Source organism: Buteo buteo, chromosome 9 (assembly GCF_964188355.1).
Source record: "Buteo buteo chromosome 9, bButBut1.hap1.1, whole genome shotgun sequence".
Taxonomy (NCBI): domain Eukaryota; kingdom Metazoa; phylum Chordata; class Aves; order Accipitriformes; family Accipitridae; genus Buteo; species Buteo buteo.
In genome coordinates, this window is record NC_134179.1 from 36,396,428 (window position 1) to 36,421,341 (window position 24,914).

At 40.8% G+C, this 24,914-nt stretch overlaps 2 protein-coding genes across 2 annotated transcripts in view; both read right to left on the minus strand.

Moving 5' to 3' along the window:
- The window catches only part of LOC142034559 (plasminogen-like), a 64,590-nt gene that overhangs the window by 28,940 nt on the left and 10,736 nt on the right, over nt 1-24,914 (minus strand). The gene's annotated exons all lie outside the window — the stretch shown is intronic.
- LOC142034560 (plasminogen-like) lies at nt 6,536-23,580 on the minus strand. The gene is made up of 14 exons (XM_075036075.1): nt 23,462-23,580; nt 23,220-23,338; nt 21,580-21,742; nt 20,556-20,686; nt 19,540-19,699; nt 17,849-18,039; nt 16,702-16,850; nt 15,896-15,989; nt 13,853-13,970; nt 12,714-12,788; nt 12,020-12,160; nt 9,753-9,859; nt 7,757-7,902; nt 6,536-6,746 (listed from the first exon to the last, which is right to left on the minus strand). The coding sequence occupies exons 1-14, from the start codon at nt 23,572-23,574 to the stop codon at nt 6,588-6,590; spliced, it is 1,866 nt and encodes a 621-aa protein (XP_074892176.1). The 5' UTR covers nt 23,575-23,580; the 3' UTR covers nt 6,536-6,587.

Genomic DNA, 24,914 nt, shown 5'->3' on the forward strand with positions numbered 1-24,914 from the left:
CTGTAAGCTCAGAAAAATACCCTGCAAAAGAAATTGCAAACAATGTCAGAACACAGGTCACATCTTATTGAATAAATTCACATAAATATAATTTCCCTAAATTTCAGAATCAGAAGAAGTCAGAAAACAGCCACTTAGACATCAGTTATTTGCTAAGAGGAGAAAGGACCAAAGGCAAGATTCAGTTGCTTGAAAGGGGAAATCTCAAAAGGCAGCTCTAAGGAAGGGCACAGCTGCAAGACTGGGGTGAGCGTGAACCAAAGGAGATCATGTAAGAGCTCCAAAGGGTAATGCTATGGCACAGATCCATGGGTAGCTAGGAAATAAGGAAGGTATTTTTACTTTCTTTTCAAAGACAAGCAGAACGAGTGACAAAAGTGAGACTTACATAGCCCTGATTCACAGAGCCAGAGAGTGCTTTGGGCAGCAACCCCAGAGGGTTAATGAGGATGGCTTCTAATGGCAGAGGCTGCTGCGGGTAAGGTGGGAAGGGGTTCAGGAAGGAAAAAGGTAGCCAAGTTAAAAATAAATTCTGTCCTTGCTGTACGCATGAAGGAACACAGAGGGCAGAAGACCTGGTGGATAAGCTCATCTCTGCAATTTCTGGCCATAGATGCTAATGTATCCAAGGAAAGGAAGGTGATGGTGACAGTAAGGAAACACAGAGAGGATGTTTTTCCAGTTGTAAAAGTTCTAGTCTTTGAGATGTTAATTTGTTCTGACTGCTGCCAAATATAAGAAACCAGCAGAATAAGTCAGACAGACATATGAGAAGCAAAGAGGTTAGGAAGTGAGCAAACTGAGTGTCATCTTTAGAGTAGAAAGATCTAAAGAATTAATTACTGGGGTTTCTGTGCTGCTGAAAAAATATCTGGAAAAAAACAGAGACCCTGCAATTGCCTTTAACAGAGCTGTGAAGAGCATTATGCTATAGAGAATCTGACAGCAGCCTTTACTGGAGGTGATTAAGAGAAAATGCAGTCCTTTCCCCACCTTAAAAGTAAGCAGCTGAAGAGTGAATTCAGCTGTAAATACTTAGAAATAGAGCCCAGTTGAGCAGCCGTGGCATTTAGCATGCAGAGCTCTAGAACTCTTTGTACACAAGGGACAACTTCATCATGACGCTGTTAGGTAGGAGGGCAAAAGCACTCTCCATTTTCTAGACAGGGAGCTTTGGGGAAACCGCAGCTAAGCTAAAGGGCGGCATATAGTGGAGCAGGTCCAGTGGGCAGCTTTGAGTCCTGCTTGAGTGTCCCAGCATGTAATGCCCAGCACTAGCACTGCTTTGGGAAATGATTCGGCAAAACCACTGTGGTGATATGCTACTCCATGTTTCTGTTAGTGGGAGCCCGTGCCCTGCACACAACCTTCTCCTTTCTTGATTTTGTTATTCTCCTAGTGTACTGCAATCGCCACCCTGCCTGCGAGTGCTACGTGTGGGGCTGCACAACAGAAACGGAGAAGAGCATATAATAGGGCCTGAAATTCAACCTGTATGTCTATTTTTCTTTTTAATTCTGTTTTCTTCTTGGAAGAATCTAAGAAAGTCAGTATCTTTTGCACTCGGGTTCCTCAAAGACTAATGCCCGGCAGGTCATGGCTATACTTTTTTGGGTTTAGCAGGCAAGTAGTTCCTGTTTCCCCTGCCCTAAATCAGAGGACTCAACTGTGACTGCTGTTCTTAAGCCCATGCAGATGGAGGGTTGTTGAACTCTTATCAGTCCTTCCTCTCACACATAATGGTGTAGCTTAACCCTTTGACCACTCTGTTCAAAATGTTTGGAGTTACTGGGGAGTCCTTGGATGGCTATTTTGAGGGCTATTTGGCAGCAGAATGTAGAAGAGAAAATGAAGAAAAGAAGCATAACCACTATTCCACTTCTGGTTAGAAAAGCAGAGGAGAGAACCCATGGAGAAATTTTGATTTTACCCAGCAATTGCCCAAGTGCTTCCAAAGACCCCAGCAAATGCCTGTGATTTGTAAGGTACTGTTCTGGTATTTTTCTACAAACTTACACAGTTATATAGAATGATCCCTGCAGCAGTGTATTGTTTACTGATGGCTCCAGCTAGTGATAAAATCGGCTGTCTGGAAATGTTGCTGAAATAGGGTGAGTGTTATTGCTTCTATGACAGTTTCAGAAAAGATTGACGAGCAACCTCCACTTTCCACACAATGTATATATTGAAATTGCCAGTGCAGTTTCTACTTGTCACTTTTATGTAGGTTTATTTCCATGGTTGTTCTTGACTCATTAACTTGCATAAAGGAAGGATGTTCTAACCAGTTTAGTCTTACTGAAATGAAATGCTAAAAGGGCAAGGCAGCAAATGATGTTGTTCTATTCCATTCAAGGCTGTGTAGAATGGGATCAGTTCAAACCACATCAGTCAATGAGATTTTCAACAATATGTCAGCGAGATGAGAATATCACCTTCAGATTTAGTTTAATATTTTGGCACATTGTGTGTGTGCGCGTGCATGCACATGCCTGTCTGAGTGTGTATGTTTATGTGTGGTTTATGTGTGTGTGTAACATACAGTAACAGCTTCTTTGTTTACAAGCAGTTTATAAAAGTGTTTATGATGGTTCCAGTTTAATAGATGTATAAAAATCCTTTATTTTTTAATCATTTTTATGCCCCTATGCAAAAAAGACATTGCCATTGGATTCCACATCTTGCATTTGCTGGAGCCAGCATTGGAAAAGTTGTTCTGTTTTTTTTTCCTTGACTCTCATGTAAACTCCTGAGCTAAGATCCAGAAATTGTGCATTAGAAATCATGGAAAATTTGCTGATCAGCTTTATCATTTGCTCCTATTATATTTTAACTCAAAGTAAATTTCTGAAAGATATGCCATTTACATATGCCATGTGTCCAAAAGACTGTAGCATATCATGTTCTATTTTTGCCAAAGAAAGTGCAGATACATAAGATTCATCACAAACAATGAGGTGGAAGGTGGATGAAAGTGGTGTGAAAACTTAAACAGATGATGCTGTGAGCAACTGGAGTTACCTTCATAGCTTTTTTCCAAACTTGTTTTCAAAGTCTGCAACACCTTCCCTCATTACAAACTGCCCATTAGTCTTGTAACATCTCGTATAAGATAGCTTCTTGAAGAAAATGTACTCCTAGCACTGAGAAAGGTTTGAAGTGCTGCAGTTGTCTAGGGCTTAAGGTACAGGAAATGAAAAAAAATCCAGTGGTACATTTGCAAGTGTGACAGAGTAAGAACATACAGTGCTCCAAAGCAGACCCAAGAAGCACGGATGAAATGAAGGGGATGGTACCTGTGTGCCAAGGATGCCAGGTGCCATCCAATGACAAAAGTGCTGGTGTTATTACCAGAAGCAGGGTCCAAGTTCCTAACTTCTATGACAATGTATTGACACAGTCCTAGTAATAATGAGTTGCACTGTAAATATAAAAATAGATTTATTATTTAGACACACCAAAAGACTGGAAAATGCAAGAAACCTTGCCAGAAGTAGTTTCTCACTATGAGGCAAAACCAGGACAGATGACTGACAGTAAATCAAGAATTCCCATGCTGCAAGAGAAGAGCTAAAACCGCAGTCATTTTGTCAACTGGTGAAAATAATGCAGGATTTCCAGACTGTATTTCATAAAAGCTAAAAAAAACCCCAACACAAGTCATAAAATGACACCCAGAAAAGACTCAAATAACTGTGGAACCAAGTCAAAGAAGATTCAGAGAATATTGTAAAGTGAAGGCCAAAGAGAGTCTTCAGCCCCTGAAAACATCCTGTAGCAAGAGGATGGACTGCTAATGAATCACATGGATTTCTGGAAAAGAAACCCGATTTCCAACTGTGATGCAGTGTGACACGCAAACTGTCGTATTTATAAGAATGTCCAGGGAGAGCTACGCTGATGGTCACCCCAAATCTAACCAAATAGTATTGAGACGTACTCTGGCAGAAGCATCCAGGGAGAATGGCCTTTTTAAAACCTTGAAATCAAGAAGAATAGCCTTTGGTTTACATAAAACAGCAGCAGCATTTCAGTGACAAATGTGTGGGGTTGTTGGGTTCCATGAGGAATATGCAGCTGCACACGTCTGGTACTGTGATCTGTGAATTATAGACAGACTGTACAAAATCTCTGCAGGCAACGGTATCGCCTAGGCTGGCAGACCCCCAGCAGGCACAGTTCAGTGTCAACTAGCAAAAGATGGTATCAAATATCTGAAATTTCCATTAGGCAATGCCTATAAGAACCAAGGAATGGCTTACAGGCACCAAGAGAAACAGGAACAATTTCTGGGTCTGGCCAGTTATTACCAAGAACTTGTGCCAATGTTTTTTGAAGGAACAACACTACTGGCAGAACTTACAAAAACAGTACATGGGGAATAGAAAGCGAGTGCCAGATGGCAGCAAGCCTTTCATGTGCTCCAGAAAATACTGCTCTCAACAGGTTCTGAAAGTATCCAAGTTTACTGAGCATACAGCTCAAGAAAAGCCTTTGGGGCTGTATTACCACAGGAGAACTATGGAGAGACGCACTGAGTACTATACTTGAACAGAAAACTTGTGCAACTAGAGAGTGTATCATATTGGTGACAGAGCAAAAGGAGCTGTTTCTGGGTTCACACTTCAGGTTTTTCTCCAACCCTGTCTCACATGTTGATGAAGTGAGGAGAGAGGTAACAACAGGCTGCAGAAGTGGTTGATGGCTGAAACATGCTTGCCTGTAACAGCCTGTTACATGTTTAGCTGTTTGCACAGGAAAAAGCGGAAGAGACCCACCACCATCTCCAGATCCTCTGGGTCAGAGCACAGAGGTCTGTGATAGTGTGAGAAACTCCACACTAAGGGCCACGTCCTTTAAAAAGGTGGCCTGTTCTTATGGCTGCAATGGGGGCACACAACCAAGGACAGGCTGGATGGAAGGAGAGCAGAAGCTTGGAGAGGGGAACAACATTCAGGATCAGGAAGGAATGCAAGAAAAAGATGCTGTTAAGAAAGATTGGGTTAAAGAACAGCTCTTCAACCAGTATCCTGATGAGCAAAGGAAATTGATGAGTGGGTCATAATGGAAACCATAAAGAATTGATGGAGAAGATCAAGGAGCGAGTATAAAGTCTACAAATGTATATATTTTTTTTTAACTCTAGCTTTTTTAAAAATCCAAAAATGAGTTTATAGAGCCTGATCTCTGTAGAGTTCTTTATAGCAATAATAAAGTACCTCAATACTAGATTTAGATTTACAATATATTTTAAATCAGGCTTACAAATGGAAGACTGAAAAAATACAGAAATCCTTGTTCAGTTTACAGGTCCATAGGAGGCATACATTTCTTCTGCTATTAGGTCAAGACACATACTGTTTGGAAGTGATATGTTTTTAAGTGATAGGCAGAAGATTGGAACAACAGCTGAAAATTCTGGAAATAGCTTTGGTAACTGACGGAGAGTCAATGGGACAGGTGGGTTTCTGTAGTTTTCTCCTGCTGCTGGAACATGTCCCACTCAACAATTTCCTTTGGCCACTGCCGTACTGCTTGAAGAGCCTTTCTCTAACCCAGCCTTTCCTGACAGCTTCAGTGGCAGTCCTTTTCCATTGCTCTGGGTGGCAACCAGGCCAGGTTCTGTGGCTCTGGGAGACTTGACTAACCTGGGGTGCCCTTTCTTTCTCCACCTCCCTGCCACAGAGCACACAGAAGCACCAGCTACCAAGCCTGATAAGGCAAGCACTGGCATCCCGGCACCCAGCTTCACTTGTCCAGCCCTCTGAGACATCCTTGCCTCTTCTGGAAATAAACAGAAAGAACAGTTTATTTTAATTCCTGAACTCTATGTCAGGGCTGAACTGTTGGTACCACAAGCGAGAGCAGATTTCTGTGCAAGTGCCTCACAAACATGTTAACTGTACCATATGCCATCTAACACACCGCTCTGCTCTCTGGAGTGGATAGTTGTTTTCTCCACGCAAGCATCTAACCTAGGAAAGTTAGATGATTGCGTAGCGCAGCACAAAGCGCTGCTTGAGTGGCGACTGGGGGGAATTAGCCCCAACAAGAAGCAATCCCACCAGGCCTTCATCCAGCTCCTGGCAGCACAGGCACAGTCTAGCTTGGCCTTTTCTTACACAAGGCAGCGGCTAGGTTTGGTTGCTACTTTCTTATTCCTGGAGCAGATGCCAGTGATGGGTACAGGGACAGGCCTAATTTGGGATAAAGTTTCTTGCACAGGGAAGACCTTGTACACAGAGATAGGCCAGCTGCTTGCACGTAGAGAGGAGAAAAGCAGGTGTCTTCATGAAGAGGAAGCTGATTTCTTGAGTTCGAGCATGTCTCAAAAGAAAGAGGTGAAGTAGGAACCTTACAGCTGGTGCCACATGCAACGTGGTTGACTTAACCAGGCACAACACAAACACACTGACAGACAGTAATAATTGGTCAGCTTGGCTATTTCTTTGCAGTAACTACTTCTGCTCAACCAGTAATGATATTTATTTAATATTCTTATGAATTATTACAATTTTAAAACCATACTTGGAATGCTGTTTCTGACACTGGGACTGCTTTCCAGAAAAAGTAGCCTGCATCCAGATTCAGTGGGCAACCATTGCATTCTTGATCCAAGAAACAAAACTAGGAATTCGGACAAAAATAGGCTTTGATGGCTGGGTACAGTCCAGTCCCCAGGAGGTGACTCCATATTGGACAAATCTGTCCTTGTCTTTGCAGACCAAAGGTCCTCCAACTTCAGCCTAGGGAGGAGAAGAGAGAATAAGTGATGGAGACACCAGACATGCAAACATCAAAATACTGGCAGGAATAATATTGTGGTAGCTCTGAAGGCCTCAAAATAGGACTAAGGCAAGGGCTGCAGAGATAGGGAGAGTGTTTTATTAGACCTGCTGAAGTAAAAAAAATGGAAAAAAAGAAAAAGTTGTTTCTAAGCATCCAGGCCATTCCCCTGGTCTGAAGATCTACCAATCATGGATGTGGGAACATCCCCAGATCACTGAGCCCAGTTACACACACACATAAAAACCCGTTTCTTAATTTTCTACATCCTCTGACCTACTTGATCCTGGAAAAAATTAATTTAATTGTTCTAATGCTGTTCCTTAAAATCCAGGCATGAATACCTATGTCCAATGACTTGTGAGCCTCTCAATGAATGCACTGTCCACACTATCAGAGATATCATTTGCACCGGCAGTCTTGAACACCTGCTCAAACAGACCAGTATTTGCTATCTGAGTCTGTCACCAAGTAGCAACCAGCTTTTGATTGAAAAGCTCCCAACACGATAGCCTACATTAAGAAAACTACATTTTAAAAGTCTTTTCTTATACTTGTGAAAATTAGAAAACTGGAAGCACTTCCAGCTTTATTTAATCAAGGGATTAAATAAAGATGTGGTACAACTCCAGGCTGCACCAGAAACAGTCACTAGTTTCCCCTCTGTCTCTAGGATCAAAGGGAAGTCTAGGTAGCGTATTACAGGCTTTATTTCAGGTGAGGTGGGGTATTCACCACCCTAGGCTACTATGAGTAGGATATGTCAGCACACAGTTCTGAAAAGAAGGCGAAATTACCCTACACAATTTCCCTGCTATTCTGGTTGTCTGTGTGAGTGAAGAAAAAGTGGTACGTATGCCTCAGTTCTTATGCTTCATGCAGAAGCCTTGAGTCACTGAAGCTATTTATGAGCCTTGAAAGTACAAATTGTCATTTGACCTGCTTACACTCAAAGTGAAATTATTCTTACCTCGCAGTTATCTATGCTTCCAAAAGTAAATCCACCACAAAATTCATGATTTTTGACACTTCCATTCAGAAATTCAGGGCGATTACATATTCTATTTTCAAGCACGGGGAATTCAACTTCTTTTAATCTGTTGTCTGTATCGGTACCTTCATGAACAACCAAGAAAATATAACAGTTATAAATGGTAGCCTGGGCATTGTGATCCAGTGAAGCCTCAGTAATGAAAGGACTGGGATCCGTTCCCAGCTCTACTATGGTCCCTGAGCTCCTTGAAGGACCTTATTAAATCTTTCAACTTTTTTGTGCTTGGAACATATCTACCCTCAACAAGCAGAGGTTATTCTTCTTGCAAAGTGTTACTAAATAAATAAAAACAGATGCTTAGTATTCTGAGATGTTGTGTCGGTTTGTAGGCTTTTATCACAGCGCAGTAGCAATGGCTTGTTTCAGGAGGGAAAATGTTAGCCTGGATTTACTTTACATTAATTTGAACTCTTTCAAGGAGGATTTTTCTGAAGTCAAGGCTGAATTTTCCCAAAACACATTTTATTTAGATGTGGGGCTCTGGCTTTGCTCTCCCTCCCCTGCTGATTTCATGAACTAGTTGCATGACATGGCAGGACCCTCTTTCCCTCTGCCTAAATGCAACAATGATCTGTTGAGTTTTCCATCCTAATGCACTGCCAGAAGAAATCTAGCCTGTACCATTTTTTGTGGCTGTGATCACTAGCACATAGGAAGCAGCTGCCACCGTGTGGCAAGCTGAACAATAAAGAAAAAAATGCAAGGTAAGAAAGGGAAAAAGGTGCGAGGAAACCCAGTAAATACTGTCTGTGCTGGAGAAAAGTGTTTCTTGATAATGCTGATGAGTTACACTAATAGTAGGGTGATTATTCTTAAGCATTATTTTCATAGCATCGGGTTCGCATCTAAATGACACAAGAAGGGGAAAAAGGTACTGCAGTCTATGTGGAGGATTTTTATGGTGAAACTCAGACACAAGGACATGTTCTAGTCTTTTTTTTTTCTTTCCCCTAAATTCTGTGGATGTGCACACAAAGAAGAATCCATTGGCTTCGTTTTACGGGTAGAGTATTAATAAGGTGCTGTCTGGCAAATGGGGTGGGAAGGGCATCCCTTGCATGTAGCTCAGCAAGGCCAAAAAGGCGTACGTGGGAGCTGGGACTGAATGAGGGCAGATACCAGCATCACTGCGGGAAGCCGCAGGGACAAGGAATCGCCTCCCGCTGGAGCAAAAGTGGGTCAAAGAGGGCTGGGTATTCTCAACCCTCAGCATAGGTGGAGTGAGACCTGGGCAGCGGGAGACCACACAGTCAGTTTTTAATGCTAGACTGTGAACAAAATTCAGGCAAGGGTTTTACTGGCATTAAAAACTTCCAGCTTGAACTCATTTTGCCCATGCCCCAAAGGTGGCTGGGTCTGAGCAAGCTCTGACTCAAAGGCTTCACAGTTCCCGGGATGCCATCTTATCTCAGATACGAGGGCTTAAGGCTGGTGCTTGCCCATATATCCTAGCAGTCTAGAGTGAATGTAGGTCCCCACAGAAGTCTATGCAGACAGTAATGTTTAGAGTATAGGAAGGCAAGTGCAAGCTTCATTCAGATGTTAAAAAAATGTATATCTGAAGATGAAAATTAAAGGCAAGGGCATTATTTGAGTATTGTCTTTATTTGTGCAAATACAGTGTATGCCTATGCTGAAGAAAGACCAAAATAAACAGAGATAAAAGGTAGTAAAGTCTTAAGTCTAATTCTCCTCTCTCTTTTCTCTTATTTAATGAATTCAGTTTATGTGAGCAATGAGGGGGAAAAATCAAGCTCTGAGAGAAAGAAATAAAAATAATAATGTTGCTTGGTGACCTCTGACCTAGTTAAATCTTAAGTAAAATGTGTTTTTCAGGTCCCATGAGTGCATATATTTTGGGATAAGATTTGAAAGCCTTCCTAAGTTTTCAACTGCACCGAATACTCCTTACCTCTTGTTTTTCCCCAGGCAGTTAGAAAACATACTGCATTTCTTTCCACCATCAGACTGGTTTCAGGCAAACAAACTGGTTTTACACGGTCAGTAATTGTTACAGGACTGGAAAACAAACAGAATAATTAAAAGATCCTTAGAAAAATTACTATCAGCTTGTTCAGTCTTCATACTCAGAAGGCTCTGCATGGAAATGGCGTGGGGAAGGGTGGAGTAGCTGATGGTGCCTTAAAACTGTGTAAATGGTTGTAAGATGGTGCCTAGTCACTTAGTGAAAAAAGAGGTTCCTTACAGCAACTGAAAGTCTCTGGGATGTGTTTGTGGGCACAGTGACAGTGTGACTGTATCTGCAGCACAGTGCCAGAGTGCTGATCTCTGGTGTGCAGTCTGCATAGGAACATATGTACAAGCCCAAGCCCAGCCCCGAGCAACCCTTGCAGGTGGTGTGAACCTGACTTATCTCAGATCGTCCCTGCCTCAGAGGTCATGGACATTTTCAGGGACTTCACAGGAGGAGGGAAGGATGGATGGATGGATGGATGAATGAGTAAATAAGGAGACAGCTGAAGTTGCAGAAATTTCCTTTCTCCTCTGGTTACATGGGTGATATAGCTGTGGGTGACATCATGCAGTATCTTGCACATTACTAAGTCTAGCACCTCCATAAAGTAAATACCAAAATAAAACTCTTCCTCATTACAACATAGTGCCTGGAGGCTTCAGCACTGGAATAAAGCTCGATATGGAGCAGATAGGGCCCTGGAGATGAAAACATTGCATAGGGAGGTCTTTGCTTTGGACTGCCTGATCATTTACTGACTTTCAGATGTAGATGTGAAAAGATGAGGTGGCTTCTGGAAGGTGTATCGCCCTAGGGGTCAGTCAAGTGCAAACAGTTTTGGTACAGTGAAAGTATGTCTGAACAAGCTGTTAAATGAGATCTGCCACTATCAGGAACCTTCCCTGTGAAGGTTAGTTCTGATCGTGAAAGAGAGTAAAAGGACCTGAATGAACTCCAGATGTTCAGTCAGGCTAAAATGAACCTTCATAATCTCTTTTCAGGCCCAGAATGATTTTCAAAGTATGTGATGTGAAGTTTTGGAAATAATAAGGGCCACAAAGCAAGCTGAAGAGAAATGTAAAGAAGGAATTTAATGAAGCTGAAAACAAGCAAAGTTGATCTAAGCCAGAAACTGAGGGTTATGATGTCCATACCTGCTATTTATGGCATCTCACATGCAGACTGTGTTCAGATGGTGAGTGCTGCTGATGCAAAACTGCCTACAGTGCTATAGCATGCATGTATCTACAGTGCAAATGTGCATGGGCACCCAGTGAAAGAGGAACCAAATGACAGTTCCAAGCACTAGTGAGAGTAAAACTGGTGGAGCATGAGTTCCTTCTACTCACCTGAAGTCAGTGGGATTTTGATTAATCAAGCACCAGAGAACCTGATTTGACATTTAAGTGAAATCGTTCTAAGTTCATTAAAGCTGTATGTTGAATTTTTAAAAAGAAATTTCCTCTCAGGTCAAACATGAGCTTTTCATGATCTTTAATCCATGTGTGGTGAACATAAGAACAAAAGGGAAACCAATGAGTAAGTAGAAAAGTTTCAGGAGCATTCCAAAAGGGAACAAATAACATTGAAATAGCTGCACACATTTCAGAGCAGACTGCTCAGACATCTAAGCAAGACACTAAAGAGAGTTTCAGGCAATTACAGTTACGCACACGATTTTTCGCTATATCACAAGCAGGATCTAGATTTACTGAGCTGCTGGCCTGAAGCCATGCCAGGCCATGGAACATGCATGTGGCCTGGCCTGAAGCACTGCCAGGGAAACTGGACCCTTCTGCTTGCTCCTTGCTCACAGGCCTCAGAGCTGAGCAGGAAAAGCCTCCAAGCAGAAGATCCTCCAGACACAACTCCCCTTCAGTTTGCCTCCACTCTCCCTGCTTCAGTGGAGCTGCTTCTTAGCAGGTGGCGAATGGGAATTCCCCATGACCATCCCTCCCATCCTAACTGGTCCTTGCCTTCCCTAAACTGTGTAAGAAGCTCTCAAGGGTTCTGCCAATGGGGTCATTCAGCAGAAGAGATGCTCAGAGTTCACCCTTGAATAGATGTCTATGCTAATACCCAAAGGGACTCTCACACTCTCTCATATCACTCACAACCACCCCTGAGAGCCAACTCCAGGCTAAGCCAACTTCTGCCTTCAGAATAAAGGTGTTATGGTTGGGAAACTTGGACTGAGATGGTACCTGTTCAACTTCAGCAAAGCAATGTCTGCTCCACTTGGTTCCTTTAATACTTTCTGAACACTTTGGATTTGCAGGGATGACTCTGCTGCATTGAGATTCTGTATCCCAAGAAACACCCTGTAGGAAGAAGGCTCTGTTGACCTGAAAGAAATGACAGTGGCAAGGTTATACATCCATACATGTAATCAGGAATATCACTCTTACAAAATTCAGTGATTTCCCTGGAGAACAGCAGTTAACAAGATGGTCAGCCTGCTGCTCCTGACCGTAGATGCCTTCATTTATTCTCAGGGAGAAGGAAGATGTGGCTTTTTTAAAAGTTTGATTTTTATGATGGTGAAAAATCCCATGGGCTGTAAATAATGTGGCATCTTCTTACAGTGTTCACAACTTCTAAAGCCCTAAGGGTCAGCTGCTAGACACAGTTTTTCCAAGTGCAATTAGCACCAGCACATCATTAGCACCCATTTTTGTCATGCTTGGGGGTAGGAGACAAGGCAGATGATAGAAGTAACCTCTGTTGTGCTCTGCTGCTGTTTGACTGAGACAGGAGCAGAAGATAAAAATCAGCTTGCTGGCAAGGAAGACAGGAAATAAGGGGTAAAGAAAGTGCCTTATTAGGTACATCTTGCTCCTCTGTTGATTTTCTCACAGATTTAGGAAATGCCTGTCACTTGTTCTAGCGGATACTCACTCTTGCAAGCACTGAGCAGCAGTAAGGACCCACTGTGGATGTATCAGAGTGCCAGCACAATGATGCATGTTGGTACTAGAATAGAGAAGACAATCACATTCACTTAAGACTGCATAGTCAATTCTCCACCATCTATGCTGTGCACAATGGGAAATATTAGCAAACGAGCAATATGCCCCTTATTCAAACCTTTTACCAGTCATAGTTTGTCTTTTGCCAATAGCAAGAGAAATCAAATGCAGATTTTCAAAGGACAAGCTTTATTTGCTCCAGAACATGAAAGACATGAAAAGAAATTTAACACCGAGGTGAAATTTTTGCAACAGGGCACTCTTGCTTTCAGGAATTTAATAAAAATAATTAAATTTCCTAACAATTTCACTTGTGATGTAATGGGTTTGTCCTGATTAGCAATTAATAAAAGGATACATCCTTCTGATTTGTGGGGTTGCTTTGGACTGGTTCTTTAAATAAACCTTACTATGGACTTTTAAGTTTTCTTGGGATAATATTTATTATGGTGACTATCAACGGCTCTATAGAAAGTTTCATTAGCCTTTCTGTAAGCACCTCTTCATCTTCTGTTCAGCCACTCTCACTGTGACTGTGGAAATGCTATGCATAATCGTTTTTTTTATACTGAGAGATGATGGTCTTCCTATGGCTTCTAACACAGCTAGGGTGGTCACAGCATCAATTTACATTTGAACCAGATTGGATGCTGGGTGAAAAGGGATGACCACAATCCATTTGTACACATTGCAGCTTGGTGGGTATATTCCTGGGCTTAAATCCCCCAATGCAGAATGCAATTAACTGTCACTATCCTCAGTGAGAATTATTCCTTCCCCATTTCAGTAAATAAAGGTGTACTTAATGTCTGCAGTTCAAGTTTGCCCTCTACAGATTCAGGAGAAAGTGGGGAGTTTGGGATTAATGACCCAATAAGTAGCTATCTTGTGGACATCGTGATTAAAAAAAAAAAAAAAAGTTTATTTTACATGTGAAAGGATTTTATATAGAAACCAAGGCCAGTCTCCAGAAGCATATGCATTGTTTCCTGTCAGCCTCTTTCTAACGCCTGTTCCCTGTGAAACCCTGGTGCTCACGTATGGTGATACAGTCTGGAATACCAGTACCTCATCCTGAGACTGACGTGCCAAGGCCAAGACCCTGGAGATGCGCTGCACATGCTATATTGCTCACAGGCTCGCTCACTCCTCATTAGGACTTTTCCACAGTCATGCTCAGAAGAAGCTACAGAATAAAAAAAGCTACAATGGAGAATTTTAAGCAGTTCTGTAATGCCATCCACAGTACAATCAGATGAAAAAGAGAAAGGCATAAGACTTTTTTTAATCTTCCTTAGGCTTTCACTCTTTACATTGGTTAATAGAAACTAAGGGTAAAGAAAAAACCAGAACCTTTAGACCGCATTATATTACCATTACCTTGAGCATTTAAACCTGTGGCTAATATATCACATTTGATGTGACAAAATATTAATTTACCTGGAAAAAAATTGTTAACTATGTCAAGTATTTGGATGTAGTAAGATAACATAAGTAAAACCATGAGCCCCACCCCCAAGAGAAAATCTGTAGGGAAGTTGAAGGGAAAAGAGAGCTAAAGAAAGTGGAAAAGTTTATTGCCCAGACAATAATAACAATTTCTAAATTCTTTAAAACATTACAGTCTACATCTTGGTTGAGTTCAAACCAATCCCTAGATTATAAATAAAATTGATTCAGTGTCTCCTTGTCATAAAATATTCCAATTTTGCTCTCACACTGCTCACTCTACTTTCTTCTTAATCTGAATCTCTCTACAGTTTTTAAAATAGATTGAGCTTGAGTGCTCAGTAAGGACCCAAATAACTCTTTTCACAGCTGCATATGATGCTATGGATGTTAAATTTGTTAGTTGCAGTATGAGAAAATTAATAAAGTAATCACAGGCAGGAGACTGTAAGGTTTCTCTACACCTTAATTTAAAAATCTAGTATTCAAAGTCTGTTTTGAAAGGAGATCAGATCTCAAAGTAAAGCTCCACCACAGCAGTTCCAGGGAGCAGGTTTTTACAGCTGTGGTATTTGTTGGTTTTATGCCATTCCTTATTCTTTTTGCCTGTGCAGCTCTTAGGTCTGGTTGACAAAATTAATGTGTGCAATCATAACGTATTGCTGTTTAGAGGAACACATTAGATGGCCAACATGAAGAATATCACATACTCCTGAGGGAGTGACCACTCTTCACTATTTTGTATTTATACACTGTCCAACAGAGCAGGGACCTGGCCTCTGCATGTTACTGTAGTAAAAATAATACATGAGATGAAGAAGAAATAGACTTTCCATATCCCTGCCAGATACATTAAAAAAAAAAAAAAAAATCTGTCAAAATGCAGGCAAGGAAGGGAAAAGCAAAGCAAAGGAGATGACTGCCGGGTGTGCCAAGCAGTGCTCCCAGTACATTACAGCTGTTATTGATGTCCCCTGCCAGGGTACCACAAAAGGTAAAATCTCTTGCTGCTGAATTTTTCAGCAAGCACTACACCTGCTCAGTGTACCTACTATCCCAAAACAGAAAAAAAGAATTAAGGAAAACTGTGTCAAATATCCAGGACCAAATTCACTCCCTACCCCAAAAGAAAGGCAAAATATCTAGGGACAGATTATTTTAACATCCGTATCAGAATAAAAATTACGTCAGCAGAGAATGAAAAGGGTTTCAAAGGGTGTAATCTCTGATGCTCCCAACTAACAGGAAAAGTGGATGAGCAGGCTCAGAGCATTAGTCCTGCCACAAAGTGCATGGAAAGACTAGCATGAACATCAAGGAAATCCTCTCCTGTGTTTGAGGAGAGCAGGGAAGGAATACCTCTCTTCACAGCTTCACTGTATATGTCAAATTCAGCTAGCAACTCTGAGTGCTTATCTTCACTGACAATAAAGAGCACACAGATTGTTATCTATGAAATCTTACTGATGATTCTTAGCGCCAGGTTATCTAAACTTTGGCTGACTGTTACAGGTGCCTGATTGTGTCAAACTTCCATACAGACCTAAATTCAAATCTAAAGCTACTGCCTACTGTAGTTTTTATGGTTGGATTGAAAACATTTTGAAACTATCATAACAAGTTGTAGAAAGGGAGGGCAGAAGAGTCTTGAAGGATAATTACAGCAGCGTGGAATTTCACAGTACTCCCATTTTTTTTCTGGGTCTGTTGTGAAGCACCAAACACCATTTACATCTCCATCAGGATTCCTGCAATACTGTAATAATTACAAAAACAGAGAAAGAAGACTCTAAATGTTAGCCACAGAATGACAAAGTTTGTAAGTAAAAAAGTGCTGACTAAAACTTTGACTAATTTCCCCCAACTACTTTTCCACTGGACATTAAATGCTTTCTATTTCCTCTGATCACAAAAGTCTTTCTTTCTTGCATCTCAAAACTATTAGGTGAAATTAGAAAAATATGATAAAATTGCTGTCATTTTCTTCATCCACCAAGAGTCTCCCTAGCTCTAGTGCTTTTTAAGGCTTCATGAGAAGTTTGACATAGGATGACTAAGTGCTTAGCACTAAAACATTTGTTGTTGGCCTAATCCTTCTTCCCCTAAAGTCAATGACAGCAAGTTAGGTCAGCTCTGAGAATTTGCCAGAAGCCTGCTTAGTTTGTGACAAACAGCAACAGGCATCGCTTTGGGGTTTGCAGAACTCAGGGAAGCGCTGATTTCTTTTGTGCTGCTTGCCTGCCAGCATCAACCCCATGGTGTACCTCTGTGCGTGAAGTACCAACATCCTAGGTAATATAAAATGCATTCTTCCCTCTTCAACACTATTATAGGTCTGGGCTATCAACGTGATTACTTCCAGATATGCTTAACCTGGTCTATAAAGACTGAACACGAAATGTTTACTGAGGGGTTGTGGAGGAAGAAGACAATGTTCAATGACACCAATGGCATTAGCAGCTGTTTACATTTTTATCCAGGCCTGCTCTTGGATGAGTCACAGGAGTGAAATATTTGTGGCTATGAGGTTTCTGAGAACTCCACTCTTGACAAGTCCTGCCCCTTGCAGTTTTCGCTATGGTGCCACGATAGTCTTTACCATTACCGTTAATGCAGTCTGTGAAAAAAGAGGAAAAGGAAATTATTGTTAGCTGCTGAATCTGTATGTGGTGGTGGTAAGCAGAAACAAACCAGATTAAGTACCTTTAGGACCTGCACACTCTCTAGTGTCTACAGCAGAAAGACAAACAAAAATGTACCCTCTGATGTGATCACTTAGTTTGTCAAGATGGATGTCTTCCTGGATGTACAGAGTAAATGAATTGGAAGAAATTTCAAGGAACTGCAGGCTAAACATTTTCTGTAACATATTGCAAAAATCTGAAACAACTCCAGTATTCTTGCTGAGTTCATATCAGTAAGCACCTTCCATGAGAGAAGCATATTTCAGATTTAGCAGCCCATTAGACTGAAAGAGCAATTTTTACTGCCAAGGACATTGTTTCAGGTACTTTCTTCTGCTGCATGTGAGTAAGAGTTCATGGCTCCATTTAGGAACCTTTTATCTAACCCTGCCACCTTCCTTTGCAAAGTAAATAATCTGTGGAAAGCTCTACTATACATTCAGAAAAGTCACACCATTTTGATCAACATGGACTATTAATTAAGGAAGCAATGAAGCAGGATAGAGCAAAAACTTGTTTCTCTTGATGCATACATTTTGCAAAACATGGTTGCCTTTGAACAATACAACAAGCTACGGTCAACCTCCTGAAAATATAAAGCACATCACAAGCTAAATTCCTATAAGAACAACATTCACTGTGATCATATTTCAATAGCACACAGCTACAGAAACACCAGAAATTTTGTCTATTTCCCTCTTGTTCCCCTAAATTAAAAAGTTATCCTGCAGAATGCACTGTAAAATTTTACAGGCTACAGGTTATGAACTGACTAAAGAGTACTTGCTGCAAAATTGAACAGTATACAAGTGAAAGCTGGAGGAGGGATGTGACTGTCATGTTGCAGTTCTACTCAAGAATAATTTTGATACATTACTGTTTCCTTTACCCACAGACTCTACAGGAGGTGATGCTTATAGCCAGCTGTTACCAGATGTGGTGGGTGTAGTCAGGCCAACATTTTGTGCCGTCGTTGCAGGGGGGTCATTTGGTGCGGGCTCTTGTGTATGATCATCACACCTCTTGAGATTGCAGTACTCCCATGTCACGCTGGGGTCAGTGGTGAAACACCATGGGCTGTTATCACCGTCTGGGTTTCTACAATAGTTGTCCCTCAAATCCCTGCCAAAATAAGTACCATAGTCATGCTACATAAGACTGAAAGTAATCATAGGAATAACTTGCCCAAAAGATGTGGATCTGTACTATGTAGATATAAATACATTTATTACTTTTTTATTTATTGCCAGATATCCTATTACCAGAAAAACATGCTGTGATACGAGGGGAGAGTTATATTTCACATGTACATCAGAGTCATGAATATATTCATGCACAAGGAAACATAATTCAACTACTGGCTTAAATTCTGGCTGTAATATGTCAATGTGCTGAGTAGCTAAATAAATGCCCAATCTGCCAATAATTTAATTTCTAAGTATATATGTATAAGCATACACAATTGTGTGAATGTGTGAATTAGTAATACATATGCAGGAAGATCCATACTGTTGGTGGGCAATGATGCTTTTCCAAAATTTTTATTTTTAAATGCCAAAGGGTTCTTTCTCATGTTCAAAAGAATGGCAAATAAATACTTATGTAAATACACCCCCCCCCCAAAAAAAAAAAACCCCAACCCACACTTCTACTGAATACAGTGGGAGCACTCCCATGTCTATGCTTGCTGGGGCAGGGGGAAGTAGAGTTTCTCCCTTCAATAATTTGCAGAGTTGCAGTATTTCCCCATTGTGAATCATAGCACAGTCACAGAATAAAAAAAATGAAATGCTTTTTTTCTGAATATGCCAGAACACATTCATTCCACATTTTCACAGCTTGATTTCAATTTTTCAAATGTTTGTGAAAAACAGTATCCCCTCTGAGGATGTTCCAGTTTCAATACATCAGTATTTTTGATGCCAAAATATGACTGAAAATTTAAAAAAAAAAAAAAAAAAAATTTAGTGTGACATCATAAAAAAGGCAAAAAAATAGAAAAGTATCAACCTTCCTTCTTATACTTGTAATTCACTAAGCAATGATGGATTTCCTAGCAATTATCCATGTTGCTTTTCTACCCTTATTAAAAACTGGCACATTAGTAATTATGATTAGCTCTCTAAGTCATCGCTGGTCCAGTTTTTTAGTCTGAAGAAGACAAATAAAGGGGGAAAATGACAGTGTATGCAATTCTGGGTGCCCAATTCCAACTACAAAGAACATTTGAATGGTAGTTCTAATCATAATATATCTGACTGTGTGTTTTGCAGCATAAATGCTGTGTTCTCCCCAGATGAAATAAGTAGAAAGGCCACCACAAAGGTCTCAAATTCTTAAACAAAATGCATATTTCAGCAGACGCCCAGACTCTGGATACAAGTCTCCCAGTGTTGGTTACAGAAGCTCAGATTTAAGAGTAGAGGGACACAGCTGTATTTTACTCAGAATTTAAATAACAAGAAAACACAGTTTTTAAAAATGAGACTAACAGAAAATGTTTCTGCACTTTAGAAATATTCTTCTTTATAGATACATTCCCTGGCAGTGTTTTAAAGCATAAATAATACAATCAACAACAGTCATTGTCAGATAAAGCAAGAAAAGGTGATATAAACATACGCATTTGGGAATCTGTCCGGGGTTTTTTCATGCCTATGTGGGAACATGGAGTTCCAGGCCTGGCATTTTTTTCCCGATGCAGTGATGGAAGTCGTGCCACGATAACTCTGGCCTTTGCCTCGGTAGCACTCCTCTGGCAGGGGAACTTCCATAGGCACATCTGCAGCAAAACCCAGAAGCTGGTCTTTTGCATCACGATTTTATGTTCTTACTGAGTAGGCACAAGAAAGCATCAAATGCACAGGATGACAAAAATGAATGACTTGTTTATACAAACTGCATCCAGTGAGAGCATCATGGCCAGCATGAAAAGTGGAAAGGTATTTCCAAAGATATTTAGAAAACTTTCACAGATTACCCTCATGTGTCAGATGTCATTCAGTGGAAGGTTCACTACTCAGTTTCATTTTGGTATATGTGAACATGTTTGAATTGAAGATCAGAAAGGTCCCAAGAAAAAAATCCTCAAAGATTAGATGCTAGAGATTTTGCTCCATTATATTTCTAAAATGGACATTATGTTAAACTTTAATCTCTCTATTATCCTTTCAATTGCACTAAGATTTTGTTGTTATTTTTCATGCTTAAATGAGTGGATGTTTCAGATGAGATTTTTATTACTTTGGAAGCTCCTGTCCTCTCTTTTGTGGCTCCTTTCCAAAAATGGGACTTCCTTTTGTTTAGCACTGTTTCATCTCTTTAAACCTGTTTTTCATTTTTCAACTAACTTGCTAAAAATGCCCTACCTTTGGAAATAAAAAGGAATATAAAAAAAATAAATCTCTTTCATCCTGTAATTCTTCTGTTGGGTCAGCTGGTGATTTACATCCTTCACTGAACTTCCTTAACCATTGAAAGTCCAATATTTGGCATGTTTTGTAACATGCCAAGCAGAAAAACAGCATTAACAACAGTGACAGAGTGACCTAAAAAAGATTTAACTCATTTACAATGAGAAAAAATAAGTCTGTCACTGTTTTAAAGTCTTAGTCTCAAGTATGCTCAACTACTCATACCAGCAACTCCTTGTTCTGTCCCATCACAGTGGGGAATTGCACAATATTCCCACCGAACGCTGCTGTTGATGGTGTAGCACCAGGGCCTTTTCTCTCCATCAGGGTTTCTACAGTAGTTTTCCTCTAAGCCCCTGAAACAGAAACACTGGCTTTAAACTACTCATAGAAATCCAGAGGAGTTGTGTGCAAGACTATTAATGAATACTGCATGCAGAACTCAGCTCAGTGGTTACATTTATTCTTTTTGGAGATTACTTCATGCACCACTATTTTGGGATTAATCAACAGTCTTTAAATTTACAGGCTAAATGCTGATGATATATGAGGAACTTTTCCAATGCTTACACTTTCTTCTCTTGTTTTTGGGGCCAAGATAAGGCAGGAAAAGCTGACTTCCAAACACAAGCCATTGGTGTACCTGACCGTTATGGTAAGAACGAGGTGAGGCTGGTTGTCACAGACTGATCCTGGAAGCGTGTGCATGTGAGCACCAGTGCATGCTGCTCTCTGCCCTGTGATAATGGACAGGGTTTCACATGCCCAGGAAAACTTGCAGGCTCCATTTCACAACCCACAAGATCAAAATACAGAGCTAAAAGCCTGGTCAGTCCCACTTACCCTTACCCTTTGATAATGTTCTGCAAACCCAGCTCCTCTGACCTTGGAGCACAAGGATCTTGGACCTTGGAGCATTGCTCTTCAGAAGAGTAACGCATTGAAAGTATGCCAAAACACAGCTAGGGGGTTTTTAACATAAAAGTAGTAAATACTTGTAACGGCAGTGGGATGTGAAGGAGACAGGTGAAAAAAGCACATGAGGATAAAGTAGCTGATAAAAAAAAAGGAATGCAGAAAAAAAATGAAGAGCAAGACCTGAGCAGAAGTAATGAGAGCTAACAAAAGGTGAGAAAACAGCTTATCAACGTAACTGTGGAAAACCTGTGCTCCTCTTGCCTCTGCATCTGGATTAATAAGGAATAACTATGTTCTGTGGTATTTGTTAAAATGATGAGGCTCAGCATACTTGCAGGGATATCTGTCAGGAATCCAGCCATGTCTGTGAGGAAACTGCGTGTTCCAGTGTTGACAGGCATTTCCCGATTTGGTAACGGCTATCCTGCCTCGATAGTCTTCTCCTTTCCCTGAAAGACACTGGGAGCCCAGGCCAGAGACTGGTGGGTGCATAGCTGTAACAGGATTACAAAAAAATAAAAAAAAAAAAAAGAAAGAAAAGAAAAGGAAACACTGCTAACTAGTGCTTTCAAATTTATTTTAAACCCCTTTGTTTTCTGTAATGTCAAACATGCATTTTTTTCTTTCAGCAGAGATGACATTGGTTGAAAGCCATGGCAAAACCAAACATTTTCACAAGCAGTCAGGCGTGCCAGATAGATGTCCTGTGTCTGTCCTTTTACAGCAGTTAGTAAATAACTTTGCTGGGTCGAGTCAGACTTTGTGCCTGCAGTCCCCTGAGAGCAGAGCTGGAAAGGCAGTAAGTAGTCCTGTACAGTCTTGTAAAAACAAGCAGGATGAAGGGAGCACATTAATATAATACACATGGGTAGGGTGGAAGGGCAGAAAGGATAAGGATAAAGGCCAAGACAATTATGAGAGAAAGCAAAACAGCCTTCTGAGCTGAGCCTCTGGAGTCAGTTTATTGGGAAAGTGGGGCAGAAGGAGGAGTGAAAGTGAATTGGTCTGGCACATGAGGAACAGCAAAGAAAGCAAGAGTGACAATCAGAGGCACAGAACCTGTGGAGGGCAGAGAGAAAATCAATCTACAGTGCATACCTACTATATATACTTTGTATATGGAATTTCCTGAGAAGACAAGTATGACTCTAAAGGATTGGTATGTTCCTTGAACTTTCTTTTAGTTTTAAGCACAAAAATGGAGATGCTATGGTAACTTTCACAACTCATTTTATCATACCAAAGTCTATAAATAGTCATTCTTCCATCTGTAATTGAGCATGCTGAGGTGAACTACATCTAGCAAACACATGCTAGAGCTGCTGCTTAGAGCACTGGCAAGTGCAGATGCATCAGAAAGCAAGCTCTAGAGATAAAAACACAGAAATTTTTCCTCAAAGTGCAGTCCGGTTCTACAAACAGCAGTGCTAATCTCGTTATTCAGTGCTTTGGAAATGTCCATATTTAGTGTGCTCAGCTTAATGGGTTAAACTAGCTCACTGTTAAGTCAGGTTTTTCTCCTGAGGTCTGAACTTGTTTCTCAGGGTTCATCCCTTGCTGTGCTGGCAGTGCTGGCTGTGCTGGCTGGACCCAGGTAAAATATCACAGTATGGCCACATGGTTATTTATGTGTTTTCCATGAGTTAGCAGGTCAGCTGAAAACTACCACCTGATTTAACCTAAATGACTGCCTCTCAGGTAAATTGAAAAGTAAGGTGGTTCAAGATAAATCAGGATTTCCGTAACATCTTTGGCATTATTGCACTTTGCGACACCTGCATTCTCACTAACATTACATGATTTTATATAACAGAAATTTAGTGAGTGATTCTGCTTATTAATGTGCACTTTCCCTGGTTCAGAAGGATTTCCTCAGGTTACTCAGAACTGTGATTTCTTGTCTTTCCACTCCCTGCATCATTTTAATGAGAAGAGCTACCCTCTGGAGTGATCTCAGGAAATCAGACTCACTGCAACGAGGAATGTTGCAATATTCCCAACGTTTAGTAGGGCTGGTAGTGAAACACCAGGGCCGAAGTTCGCCATCAGGATTACGGCAATAATTCATCTTCAGATCTTTCTCTGGAAAACTGCACATTGAAAATGAAAGAGAACCTTGTGAGTCAGCTATAGCCTGCTGTAGCAATTAGGCTGTCTGCAGGCAGGGTCTCCCAGGTACTCTGGGAATGAATTCAGCTCTGAGCGTGACTCACTGTTTCAGGGTAAATCCATGCATATGAGGCTCTTGGGTATCCCAGCGCTGGCACTCAAGCCCAGACTCTGTTCTGGAAACTTCTCCATGGTAGTCTTCACCATTACACTGCATGCACTCCACTGTAGGGTCTTGGCCTAGGCAGAATGAAAATAAAGCAAGGTTCACACCAGCCTGTGAATTCTGATCCTGATCTACTCATGGAGGACTACACTGAAAGGAAAAGAGGGTTTTGCTCCAGCTAATGATGAAAAGAATCCAGAAGACCATGCATTAAAGCCTAGCCAAATGAATAAAGCTTTAGGGAGGTCATTTGGAGGGAGGACTTTGTTACATATCTGTATGTAGTGATAGCAAGGGGAGTTCTGTACATAACACAGCACTTGGGTCAATCTTTACTCCTGTTAAAATTAAATAAATTGGTAAGGGTAAGACCAGGACAAACGTTTAAAAAAACTCAGTTCCTCCATATTTACAAAATTACTTTGATAACTACAGCCAATAAGGAAAACACCTTTGTGTTGAGAACTTCTTAAGTTCCAGCTTGATCTAAATTCATGTTTGAAACCAATCTGCAATATTAAAGCACAAACAAATAGCAGGAATAATATTACCTACTTGAACACTCCTCTGAAAAATAAATATACCTTCTCCAGTGTGCATGACCTGGCCCTCACACTCTGGGATGTTACAGTAATCAAATCTGGTAGCAGGATCTGTTGTGTAACACCAGGGTCCACTTTCATCCCCATCAGGATTTCTGCAGTAGTTTTCATCCAACCCTGCATTGGGGTGTTTTTCAGGTGTATATCTGTAATAATATTAAAATTCTATTTTAATTCCAGTAATTTAGTGGAGCAGAAGGGAAATGTCCAACTTGCTGAGCTAGCTGTGGGTTCTATTCATTCACAGTAAAAATGGGAGAAACAGATTCCCCATTGTAACCTGTAAATGAAATCTGAAAAAACATTTCATAACTGCCATTGTTAGTAGCTTTCTCCCTAGGTCCCAGCTGCCGATGATGAGTGAGCTACAGCCTGCAAAGACTATGACAGTCTCTAAGGACAATTATTGTCTTTAATACTTACATCCATCTGATCTAGTCAGTTCACTGACCTGTGGCTCTGTCATGTATTTTTCTTAATGGAGCTACTTTAAAAGTGGAGCATGTCTAGAGACTATTCACCAAACACAACTGGATCCTAATTTGCAAAGATTTTGAAGCAAATGACCATAGGCCTCTTCCTATAGTAATCCTCTCAGAGAAGACTAAATAGCTTTTAAACAAAAAATCTAACCAAGTGCATCCAAATTTTATTAGAATAACAACAAAAATTAATTTTTTTTAAACAGATAAAACTCCGACATAGATCAGAGAAAATAGGACCTCTGCTTCCACACTTGCTTCAGTGAGCCCAGTGGCAGCCAGCCCTGAGAAATCCCTGCCTGGGCAC